We start from the raw sequence: 12,731 nt of genomic DNA on the forward strand, positions 1-12,731 counted from the left end.
TATGATACAGACTCATTATAACATAAGAAGTGCAAAACAAAAATGATTACAATCCACATATTTAAAAATAGCTGGTCAAATCCTACAAGGCAAGAGAGTTGCCTTTAGCTTCATTGGAAGCAGGACTGGCCCCACTGGAAGTTGCAGGTTCTCAGCATCTTCTGGATTAGGTCCACTTTGCTTAGATTTTTAGTCTCATTTAAATTAGCATGCAGTCAGTCTGAGGGTTACAGTACTAGACTATAGCACTATCAGGTGGGATCTTTGCCTCAGAAAAGCATTTATAATGGACAGCATAACTAGATTAGATGAGGAAGATGATGTTTGGTCAAGGGGAATAAAAACCAGTGAACATACCTAGGGGCATATCAAAGGGTTCGTGTCTTCTGCTAAGGAGTGCTTTGCACTTCTAATCAGCATTAATCAAGGAAGTAGCTTGTTTAGTAAAATCAAAGTGGCTGTTCTAATACTAATGGAATAGAATGAATGACTGGTAAAGGATGGAAGGTTGATTACACACAACTTGTTATTCCTGAAAAAATGGAATTTTACATTGATTTAATTGCATTATTTAGACCTAGATTTAAACAGAAAATGAAAATACAGTAGGCATGCAACATTTCTACATATGCAGACCCAATCTTTCATGAAACATTCTGCTTCAGATAGACACCATCAACACGTGAACAGCCTCTTAAATGAAAGAAACATTTCCCTGCCAATAAACACTGTAGATATACAAAAGAAACAACAATACCAATTGAAAAGAAGAGAGGATATTTTTCTTTAATAAAGTCTTACCTTTTCTCCTGGAAATCCCTCCAGTCCAGGTAGTCCCATTGGACCTGGTTCTCCCTGTTTTTTTTAAAGTGTTGCTTAGATTAATAATTCTGCATTCTGAATGACATATAAAAATTGTAATATAGCATATAAAAGCAAAGCATTCAACTTGAGATTATTTAACAATCAGCTAAATATTGTATTTACTTTGAGTGAACAGCTTTTGCTATGTGTTGTTTTCAAGACCTGAGAATTAGAACTATTCCCAGAACAAGTACGTGTTTATTTTCTGATTAATCGTTTCAATTATGATTAAAAACCTAATCAGAGAGAATCCCCTCTGGTTATCTACTTGGTCAAGGTCAGCACTAAACCACTTTCAGTCAATAAAGTGAGCGGTCTGAATATATCCTGTCAATTAGAGAAGTAACATGGGTTGCAAGGTTACTCTAGAATTCTCCTTTTGACTGTAAAAAAAGATACATCTAGAGGCTTCAGAGCAAAACTCTGTTAGCTAAGTAAAGCCTGTTCTCCCTAGGGATGTGTAGATCAGGAGCACTCCAGCATTAAGTCTATGAGCTTTGGAAGAAAAGCCAGAAAATGAGTGAGATGATGTAGCAACTACTCAACAGTAATGCAGCTTTACAGACAATAGTGAGTGTCAAAAAAAAAAAGAAAAAGAAAAAAAAAAGGGACATTTACCATAACAAGCTATTTATCTAGCTATCTTGGAGTTTTGTACTACTGCCCATCACCGTAGTATCTGAGTGCTTTACATGTAAAATCAATAACAAAATCCCAACGGGATTTCATGGCATCTCTGTAACTTCTCCCTTTAATGGGGTCAGAACTCTGGGATAGAGAGATTTTCTGAGGATTTAGGGGCTTGAGAGTTGTTTAGGAATAGAAGAGTTGTTCAAATTCCAAGTATTACCCATGGTGGAAAGGCTTTTTTCTAAAGATGGTGAGACTCTGGATTTGCCCAATCTCTTCTGAAAGACTGTTCCCTACCAAGAGCCCCTCGACAGAGAATGCTTTGTTCCTAGCTTTCACATATTTCATCCTGCACTTTGTAACCTGCACTGTACTAGAGGAGCGCAGATATCACATGGGTTCATATATCAAAATTTGGTCTTTGATGTAGCTGGGTCTTCATCCATTAATTGCTTTGAAAATGAGGACCAAAACCTTAAACCGTCATCAGAAGCTGACTTGAGTCTGTCCAGTGGAAGGACTTGTGCACAGGCGTAATGTGTTCTAAGTGACCAGAGATACGGAGAAGGTAGGCAGTCGTTGCATAATCTTCACATTCAGCTTTAAATACAATGAGTTATGTTAATCCAGCCTGGTGGTGACAAATGCATGGATCACCATGGTCAGGTCCTCATATGGAAGGAAGGGACATTTCCTAGCAAGCTGGAGGTGCAAGATGGTATTTTTGGAAACTGACTATACCTCATCATCCAAGTTTAATAAGGAGTAAAAGTAGATCCCGAGGCTTCACACCATTGTGACACATGTATGGCTTCGATGGAAGGCGTAGAAAACATCTTGTCCAGCTTTTCAAAGCATTTCCCTTTTTAATCTTTCCTGTTGGGCTCTGTACACATTCTATTGAACTTTTCAGTGAAGGATGCTGATAGCTCTTCACAGCAGTTGATGCTGGGATCTTGTGTCTGGGCTAGGCAGTCTGGGTTGACTAGCTGGTTCACTATGCAAAATAGCTCTGCTGGCCATGATTCTGCCATGTTGATTGTGAAAGGGTCATTTTGCCTCCTTTACTGCAACGGTGCAGTCCTGTAAATGTGGGTTTGTGCTGCTTTGTCCCCCATGACCACGGAATTTGTGGCATTCCTTAGACCAGTGGTTCCCAAACTTGTTCCACCGCTTGTGCAGGGAAATACCCTGGCGGGCTGGGCCGATCTGTTTAGCTGCCGCGTCCTCAGGTTCGGCCGAACGCGTCTCCCAGTGACTGCGGTTCGCTGCTCCAGGCCAATGGGAGCTGCTGGAAGCAGCACAGGCCGAGGGATGTACTGGCTGCCACTTCCAGCAACTCCCATTGGCCTGGAGCAGCGAACCGTGGCCCTTGGGAGCCGCGATCAGCCGAACCCGCGGACGCGGCAGGTAAACAAACTGGCCCGGCCTGCCAGGAGCTTTCCCTGCACAAGCTGCGGAACAAGTTTGGGAACCACTGCCTTAGACTGTGGTAGATTTAACTACTGTGAGTGGTAAATGTCTAGGTTTAATGGCACCCACTGCATTACGTTAAATAAATTGGCATCCTTTCCTCTGCGAGAGATGGTGGGAATTACAGCCTATGATGTAGATGGTTTTCAATGTCTCATGTGACTGACTAGTCCAATCTGAAATTTGCACGCTCTTTGGCAGTTATTACAAATGTATGTAACTTATTTGGGAGCTACTTGCTTCCTATGGGCTCTTTAAAAATGTCATATTAAAACTGAAAAAATATTTCATGGTGTCAAAGTACAAACAATATCTACCAAAACCTGGGCATTGCAAAACTTTTCTATTTGTTCCAAAAATGTAAATATATGAAATATAAAGGTTTTGTGAAAAGGGAACACTGCAATCTTTGAGGAGAAACAGCAAAGCATTCAGTGAATCGGCTTTATTAAGATAGGTTTTGAATGTGAAGCTATACAATTGAGATGTACTGTGGCTCCAATTATCATCAACTTCTTGGCAGCTACAGACAGCCTGATCATATTCTAATTACTTTTGAGCATTAATCCCTCATTACGCTGTTCCTTAAGAAAACATAGTCTTCTGGTTGCTAAACGCTGGTACAATGTGATCACCCCCGATGAGCAATTTCAACTTTACGTGTTACTGCATTGGGCTCAAAATTAAAACATTTTCCATCTTTATTTCTACGGGGCATACTTCAAGTAGTGATTTAATCTCTTGAAATAATACAAATTCTTCAGACTTCAATGCCTCTATAGATTACTAAACAGAGAACAAAATCCACAGGCAGCTTATATAATGTATCACTGAACATAATATTAACAACTGTAAAAAGAAATCTATTAACCTGGAGCTGTACATTTCTCTAGCCTTGGTTATAAAACAAGTTTTCTTAAATGTATTGATAGAGTAACTTCCTGCTCAACTTCCTGGACTGTCCCACTCACATGGCTAGGACCATACTTTGAGCTTTAGGGAGGGTTCTTCTGATGACCTATGAAGTCCTCAGTTCCCTAGTAGTCCTCCAACTCCTTCTCCTCATCATCCCCACCTTCCAACTCATGAAGACACACTTGTCAGTATGACTGAAATGACACATTCCAATAAAATATACATACCATTGTGCCAGGATCACCTTTTGGACCCTGCAAAGAATGATTAACAAAGGTATTAGAAAATAACAGAACACAATTAGACAAGAATGTGGTGTCTTTAACACTACCATAATAAAAATATATAACAATTATAAAAAAACGGTAGAGTAGTGTATTCAGAATCACTACTAGCAGGAATCTTATTTTGTTAAATTTGGGTCAAATCCTAGTGTGTGTTATTCTATAGTGCAGAGCAGGGCGTATCTCTGTGGCCTGGCTTGATTCTATGCCACGAAGTGCAAATGATATCACAAGGGGGAAAGCAGTGCCTCATTAGTGGCCACAAAGGGTTTATACAGCTGCCAAAATGATTAAGGCCAGGGGTGGAGTCTGCCTATGGCTATAACATCACAAAGGCACTAACCATGTGGCTCTCTGGCTCCACAGTCCAAGTGTATGTGTAAGAGGGGCAGACAGAGTCCACCTTAGACACACAGGGAATGCAAAGGGGCAGAATAGCTCAGAGGTTACCGCTGCCTGACAGATCTCTTTCAGAGCTCTCAGCCAGGATGACAGCAGCACCTATGGAATTCATGAAAATTGAGGGGAGGGATACATTCAGTCCATATGATTCCCACATCCCTCATCGTCCAGAGAGGTAGGGTAGACAGATGGGGAAACGGAGGCAGAAAAATTAAGAGACTTGTCCAAAGCTATGCAGCGAGTCAGTGACAGCACTAGACTAGAATTAATGAGTTCCTTATTTTCAGCACCAAATTTAATGCACTACTAAACAACACTGCCTCTAAAGATAAAAAGTGCACTATATGTTTTAAGAATTATTACATTACTGCAATATATAGTCCAAGATCAAATTATTTTTGGGCCCAGTTCTGCAACCTATATTCATGTTAAACTGCACTTACTCAAAGGAGTAATCCCATTAATTTTAATCAGGGTACGGCATTTTTTAAAGTACTATTCAGCAAAATCTAGGGTTGTAATTATCAATATTTATATTGAAATTTTAGTCATTCTCCCAGTGTCTGCTAAGCTGTTTATTACACATATTTACGAAATGTGTGTTTTATTATTAACGTGTATCAGTCACATCCTATTTGAATTGTTTATTGTTATTTTTCAAATGTAAAGTTTTCTGTTACCCAACAAACAAGTTGCATGCAAGATATGAAGCTTTCTGTAAATGTTTTAAACTAAATATTACAGATAATATCTATTAAATACTTACAGGAGGGCCCGGCGGACCAGGATAAGTAGCAACACTTACACCTCCCTGGGGAAAGAAAACAATTTTCATTTGTTTCATAAGGCAGTAATCAGGAAAAAAATGTTAAATTATTTAATAAAGAAAAATACCTGTAGCTTATATAAGCTGCTCATTCCATTCCTTTCATTGTAAGGCATACCCTTAAAATAGGAAAATATTCAGAAAATATTTTAAAAAATTTCACAACTATGAAGGTGAAATCAATGGAAAAACAGCCTTTCATCCTTCGAATTGTTAGTACACAACAAAGCCAAAGTACCATTTCTGTTAATGGGTCTTGTGACAGATATGGCAACTACCTGCAATATCCTGGACAAACCTTATTGAATTCAGTTTATTATCTTTGTAGCTCAGGGACTGTGTGTAATTCCATGGAGGAGGGGGGCCTCAGCTCTCCGGGAACTAAGAGGAGTCGGGGGTGGTTAGGCAAATTCACTCAGGTTGTAACACCTCCAGAGGGCTACCACCCTGGAAAGAGGTTCTCAAATACTGGTTCAAATCGGATTCTTCAGGGGCCAACAAAGAAAAGTGCATTCAGTGCATTCTTTCTGATCCAGCAAATGGACAGAACCTTCGGTCCAAAGGGGGCCCCAATCCTTGGAAGGCATGGCCTAGTCTTCGTGTTTGTTCTGAGCTAACTGCTGTTATGAAGTTGTGACCACAGAATAAACCCTTGGTGGGGTGCAAAGGACGATTCACTGGCCACAGTCAGGGGGTGATCTCTCGTATGTTTATTGGCACATAAGTAGGTTCTTTTATTGTTAACATGTTTTCTCTGTAACGCTTTTCCTTAAAATAAATGTACTTGCTTAGAAAGAGCTATGTGGCAACTTAATTGTGGCAATTACCCTGTTTACCATCTCTGAGGAGAAAAGTAAAGCAGGCCTGTTTAGGCAGCCTGACTTTCCTGGGGAATACTGTGTAGGCAGGGAGCATGGAATTACCATGCTCAGAAGGGAGAGAGACCTACAGTCTACACCCAGAGTGGTGGCGCTGGGCAGCTGAAAGCCTATGAGTGGGTGCCCTTGTGGGACCCTAGAGAGGGAATATAGGTGCAACTGCCCCGAACTGTGACAGGTCTGTCCTGCAAAAACTCCAGTGAAGTCAGTCAAGAGTTTGGGATGTATGATTTGGGCCCCACACTACAAGAAGGATGTGGAAAAATTGGAAAGAGTCCAGCGGAGGGCAACAAAAATGATTAGGGGTCTGGAGCACATGACTTATGAGGAGAGGCTGAGAGAACTGGGATTGTTTAGTCTCCAGAAGAGAAGAATGAGGGGGGATTTGATAGCAGCCTTCAACTACCTGAAGGGGGGTTCCAAAGAGGATGGAGCTCAGCTGTTCTCAGTGATGGCAGATGACAGAACAAGGAGCAATGGTCTCAAGTTGCAGTGGGGGAGGTCCAGGTTGGATATCAGGAAAAACTATTTCACTAGGAGGGTGGTGAAACACTGGAATGCGTTACCTAGGGAGGTGGTGGAGTCTCCTTCCTTGGAGGTTTTTAAGGCCCGGCTTGACAAAGCCCTGGCTGGGATGATTTAGCTGGGAATTGGTCCTGCTTTGAGCAGGGGGTTGGACTAGATGACCTCTTGAGGTCCCTTCCAACTCTGATATTCTATGATTCTATGATTCTATGATGAATGGAGGATTGGGCTTTTTATCAGCTTATAAAAATGAAGGCTCATGAATCTTAAGGTAACTGTATAATTTTTATTAAATAAAATTGCCAAACCATTTACGTGACTGGCCAAATGAAGGTAAAGGAATTCAAGGTATTGTACATTTCATTTTTTATCACCTTAAAAAGTTACATTTTAAATGAAAACTGCAAAGCATTTGAGTCAGGCTTCAAGTACTTCAAAAGTATAGAGGCTTATACTATAGCTTTGAATTAATGCTCAGATTTGACAGATGAGACACTAATAAATTCAGAAGAAACATTATGAATTCAATAAAATTCAATAGCTGAACTACCAGTTTATGCTAAATGTTTACAGCCTGTTGACCGCCAAAGCACAAAAAGCACAAGTTAACTCAAGTGTATTCAAGATACGAATGGATGAAACTCTTGCTTCTGAAAAGAGAGTTATATTTTTTCAAATTCTATTCACGGGATATTTAAGGTGAAGGAAGGATATATGGATGTAATCTTTTTTCATAGATGGAGATTTATAAAATGTATGCATAAGAAAAGGGAGAATGACAAAGTGAAGACCAAAGATGACACGCACCTTTTCCATCCCCAAATCAATTTGCACTTGAACTACAATGTGTTTTCAGTACGAAAGAGAAATGTATTGAGTTCAGAAGACTTTAAAATGTGACTTTATCATGCAAAACAAATGAATGTAAATAAATATGGCTGGTTTTATTTTACTTTAACTTTCATATACTTTATTGGTGAAACCAGTAGGCTGCCGCAGAATAGTCACAGTTGTGGATGGGGGGAATGAAAAAGGGGCAGAATAGGGAATGGTCATGCAGTCAGATACTACTACAACCCACTGGCTGTACAAGATGCCATGTACAACCTGAACAGGTGGCCTGCACCCTGACTCTAGGTTTATAAAGGAAGAATCTATCCCCTCAAACCTCATATTGTTTTAGTATATTTTCTCCATGCCTGCCTATTATATTCTTAAAGCATTTTGTATTTTACTGTATTTTGTATTTTTAAAAAGACATATTTTATGAAGAGTGCTTTACAGAAAAAGTACTCATATTATTTTCAGAGATTCATAGGGTGAAATCTTGGCTACTGATGTCAATAGGAGCTTGGGCCAAAACGGTCTATTATGATCATGTAAAAAACAACGTTGCTTTTTACAGATCCAGACTAACATGGCTACCCCTCTGATACCTGACATTATGATCATGTAATCTTTCACCCTGTGCAAGACTGCCCAAATGTCTCTTGGATCAAGTCCATATGCTTCTGCTTGAGCTATAGCATATCTTTTAGATTTAGATAGACATCCAATGTTGATTCAAAGACTTGGAGAATCCACGACATCCTTAGGTAAATTATCAAAATATATTATTCAGAATATGAAACAAATGACTTACTGGAGGTCCAGGTGATCCAGGCTTTCCAGGAGAACCCTCATTACCCTATGACAATATAAGATTCATACATTTCATTTACTGAAACTGATGTAATACCTAGCACAATGATAATAAACAAGAAATACAATCTATATGACCCCTCCTCCTTCTCCTTTTTTGGATAAGTACAGCTATATAAGAGGTTAATTTGGCCTCCCCTCTCTCTAGTTTCATCTTAATCCCCTAAGTAAAATAACATAAACAAACAAACAAATGAGTGAGCAGATATGAAAATAATATCTTTATATTAGATCTAGAGTCTTAGCCCTATGACACTGATTATTTTCAATAGATTTCCTTATAGAAATTTTAACATAGTAGTTTTACTTGTAATCTAGAGTGATTTGAGTAACTGAATACAATATATGCCTCATATTATTGGGAGAAAAGGCAGCGAGAAAGATGTTAAACTTCATAGCAATAAACAAAATTTAGAAAATAAAAGTTCAGAATAATTTTCATAAATCATAAACCACTTTGTTGAACATAATCTCCAGTTTATGGATTAAGTTATAAAGAAACAACCATTACTTAGACAAAAACAAAACAAAACAAAAAACCCAGAACAAAACAAGAACAAACCTATCATTGAAATATGACAGAAAGAATGAATTCATCACTTTTTGTAGTGAATTGTGATGATGGTCTAACTTTGGGTAGGTTATATCTGTTGCCTGTTGGGCTGACATGGACTGAAATGGGATACATGTGAGCAGGCTCCCCAAACAATTTACATACTAGTGGGCACTCTGAACAAGTGTGGGCTGCTACGTTTTTATGTTATGACATGAAGCACTGTCCCATGGAAGTCAGTTCTTCTGGTAATGTCACTATACCGAGTCAATAAAAACACAGAATCATGGAAATGCAGGGCTGGAAGAGACCGTGAGAAGACCATCTATCCCACGCTAAGACAGGACCTAGTGCACCTAGATGATCTGTGACCCATAAACCCTCAGTGCCAACTGGCAAGTGTGTTACAAGAATATTCTGATTCTGGTATGTACATTCTGGTTCACCAAATATAGTTGTGTGAAGCCTTAAATGAAAGCCAGTGTCATACTCGTTGGTAATATAGTTGTGAACGTATAACTCCACCTATTAGGTGAGTAGTTATATATGTAAATTGAAAATATGTTCTTAGATTCTGTATCACAGCAGAGGTGGAGGAAAAAAAGTGGTCCTGACAGACAAAAGATGTTTATTCTCCTGTCTCCTTGTTGGCCTGTAAATTAAGCATTGTAAGCTGACACAATGGTGGAACATTACATACAAAGTCAACAGAGAGATACAAAGACAACACAGAAGAGCACACAACAGGAATACCTTGAGATACATTTCAAAGGTCTGCTGGACTATATTATGGGAACATAGAAGACAGCCTGTCATCTTGCACTTAGGAAGTAAATGGGCAGTAAATTTACATTCATGAAAATGGTATCTCAACCAGCCTTGGTTGAAATGCTTCTTCAGACAGAAGATTAGCCTACTAAGGCAAGTTTAGTCTCTAGAAAGTTATGATTTTCGTTTTTATGTAACCTTTTGCTTCCATTATCCTTACTCACTATCTCTTGAATCGTATTGTTTTCCCTATAAATATATCTCAGTGCTGTGGTATTAAGCAAGGTGAGAATCCTGAGTTGAATTATACAAGCTGGTATTCCTGCAAGTGTTCCATGAATAAAGTGCTGGATACTATAGGGGAATGCATCAAAGGAGCTTGGGGACTGGGACACATCTGTTGTTAATTTGCCAGACAAAGTAGGGTTGGCATTGTTCAGAGGAAACTGGATGACGAAAAGGCTGGTGGTATCAGGGAGCTGACACCCAGTTAAGCACAAACAAGTCTTTCCTTGCTGGAGGCGAGGGGGTAACAAGGTGACTCACAGTCCTAGATACCCCGAGAACTATCACACCATCACTGACAGGTGTTCGTCTAACTTCTTCCTCTTCTCCTTCCCCTAATTCCATCATCTGGCATCAGGATGTCATGCAAACAGGATGTTCATCTGTCTCAGGCTGAATTAATGTCCACCTGCTTACCATTTTCTTTGATGCAATCCACCCATCACTTCCTCGGCTTTCCTTGGAGTCTCTTTCCTACCATCTTCTCCTGTCATGCTATCTTCACCAGGTCCTCTTCATTCATCCTCTGTATGTGTCCAAACAGTGAAGTCATGCTTCCTGGATTTTGTCAGCTACATCACAGACCTGACTTCCATTCTAATGCTTTCATTTTGAAATCTGTCTTTTCGAACTCTATATACACTGGCATCTCATCTCAAAAACCTGTAGGTATTGAAGATACCATTTCTTTAGTGACCATGCTTCTGTGCCATACAACATTGCTGGATGCACCCGTGTTCTGTAAATGGCATATGCTTGTCATACAAAACCTGCCATGTTATTCCTCATTCTTCCAGCATTCTCTAGTTTGAACTGTATCTGATATACTATATCACTGTCTTCTGTAACCCAGCCACTAAGGTTCTTAAACTGGTCAGTTTGGTGTAGCTGTATTCCATTAAACTCTATATCCAGTTTCCTGTGGCACCTCTACTGACCTACATGACCTCAGTCTTAGTCATGTTCATTTTCATCCCAGGCCTGCTTAGCTGGTCAAATCACTGATTTATTATTTCCCCAAGGTCTTCTTTTGAGAACATCCATATTGCTATTTTGTCTGCATATAGCAACTTGTGACCTTTTCCCCATTAAGATCTTTCTGCTGATGTAGTCCATCAATATGATACACAGCAGCAGACTGAGGGTCAACCCTGATGCAGTCTGATTATTACTTCAAAGGGGCTTGTTACTTCAAAGGGGCTTCAAAGGGGCTTGTTGCTCAAACATGCTCGAATCACTGTTTTGGATGATCTATATAGTGCACTTACCATAGTTATTAAATCTTTGGACACTCAGGTGTTTGTCTAACCTGTTCTGAAAACCTGCAATGATGGGGATTCCAAAACCTTCCTTGGTAACCTATTCCAGTGTTTAACTATCCTTATAGTTAGAAACATTTCCCTAATATATAACCTAAATCTCCCTTGCTGCAAACCAAGCCAGTTAACTGTTCTACCCTCTGTGGACACAGTAGATCACTGTCCTCTTTACAACAACCTTTCACACATTTGAAGACTTATGTCCCCCGCATCAGACTTCTCTTCTGTAGACTAAACATGCCCAATTCTTTTAACCTTTCCTCATGGTCAGGTTTTCTTATCATCTTAACCTATCATCATTTTTTGTTTCTCTCTTCTGGTCTCTCTCCAATTTATCCACATCTTTCTTAGATTATGTGCTCCAAACTGGACACTACTTCGGCTGAGCTCTAACCAGTTCCAAGTAGAATGAAACAATTACTCCCCCATGTCTTAGGTATGACACTCCTGTGAATGCATCCCAGAATAACATTTGCCTTTTTTACAACACCATGACATTGTTGGTTCATATTCAATTTGTGATCTTGTATAACCCCCAGATTCTGTTCTGCAATAGCCAGTTATTTTGTATTTGTGCATTTGATTTTTCCTTCCTAAGTGCAGAAGTTTGCACTTGTTTTTTACTGAATTTTGTCTTACTGATTTCAGACTCTTTCTCTAATTTATCAAGATCATTTTGAATTATGATCCTGTCCTCCAAAGAGCTTGGAATCCCACCCAGCTAGCCTCAACCAGAAATCCAAGAACAGAAAATGTGTGTCCTGAGTCTGAGTTAGTTATTATTGGAACTTTGCTTTACCAGACCTTTTATGAGTAAACCTGTGTACTGAGTTAACAAATAAGTTTCTTGCATTTAATTTTGTTTTAAGTGACTGGGAGGAGGAAGGTGAGTTCCTTTCTTTGCTGCTGCTATTGTTTTGTTAGAGGAAATTTTCAAATTCATCATTCAGAATAAATATAAACATTGAGCTCTGAAACAATATGGACCTCCACTAAAAAAAAAGCCACATGCCAGGCTCAGGTAGGAGTTAGACATGTGGCTCAAGAAGGGTTCCATTGTGCTCTTATCAGGGGTGGAAGACTGACTGGACTGGAGCAGTTTGTGTGTGTGTGTGTGTGTGTGTGTGTGTAACAGAGGGAAACAGCAAGAAACATTAGAAACAGACATAAAAAGAGGAGCATAAAACCAAGGAGACAGGAGAGCTGGCTGAAAGAGGCGGTGTACATCTTCATAGACAAACAGGATTGCATCATAGAAATACCTGGCTCCAACATCAATTTCTCCTCTTAACAGAAACAACCTTGTAG

General features: G+C 39.5%; 1 protein-coding gene across 1 annotated transcript in view; it reads right to left on the reverse strand.

The window, feature by feature from the left end:
• COL19A1 (collagen type XIX alpha 1 chain) overlaps positions 1–12,731 on the reverse strand; it is a 311,359-nt gene that overhangs the window by 37,696 nt on the left and 260,932 nt on the right. The window contains exons 36-40 of the mRNA XM_034766226.1: positions 8,440–8,484; positions 5,463–5,513; positions 5,335–5,379; positions 4,110–4,136; positions 802–855 (exon numbers count right to left, since the gene is read on the reverse strand). Of these exons, the coding sequence (XP_034622117.1) occupies positions 802–855; positions 4,110–4,136; positions 5,335–5,379; positions 5,463–5,513; positions 8,440–8,484 (222 nt within the window). The remainder of the gene's footprint in view (positions 1–801; positions 856–4,109; positions 4,137–5,334; positions 5,380–5,462; positions 5,514–8,439; positions 8,485–12,731) is intronic.

This window comes from Trachemys scripta, chromosome 3 (genome assembly GCF_013100865.1).
Source record: "Trachemys scripta elegans isolate TJP31775 chromosome 3, CAS_Tse_1.0, whole genome shotgun sequence".
In the NCBI taxonomy this organism is placed as follows: domain Eukaryota; kingdom Metazoa; phylum Chordata; order Testudines; family Emydidae; genus Trachemys; species Trachemys scripta.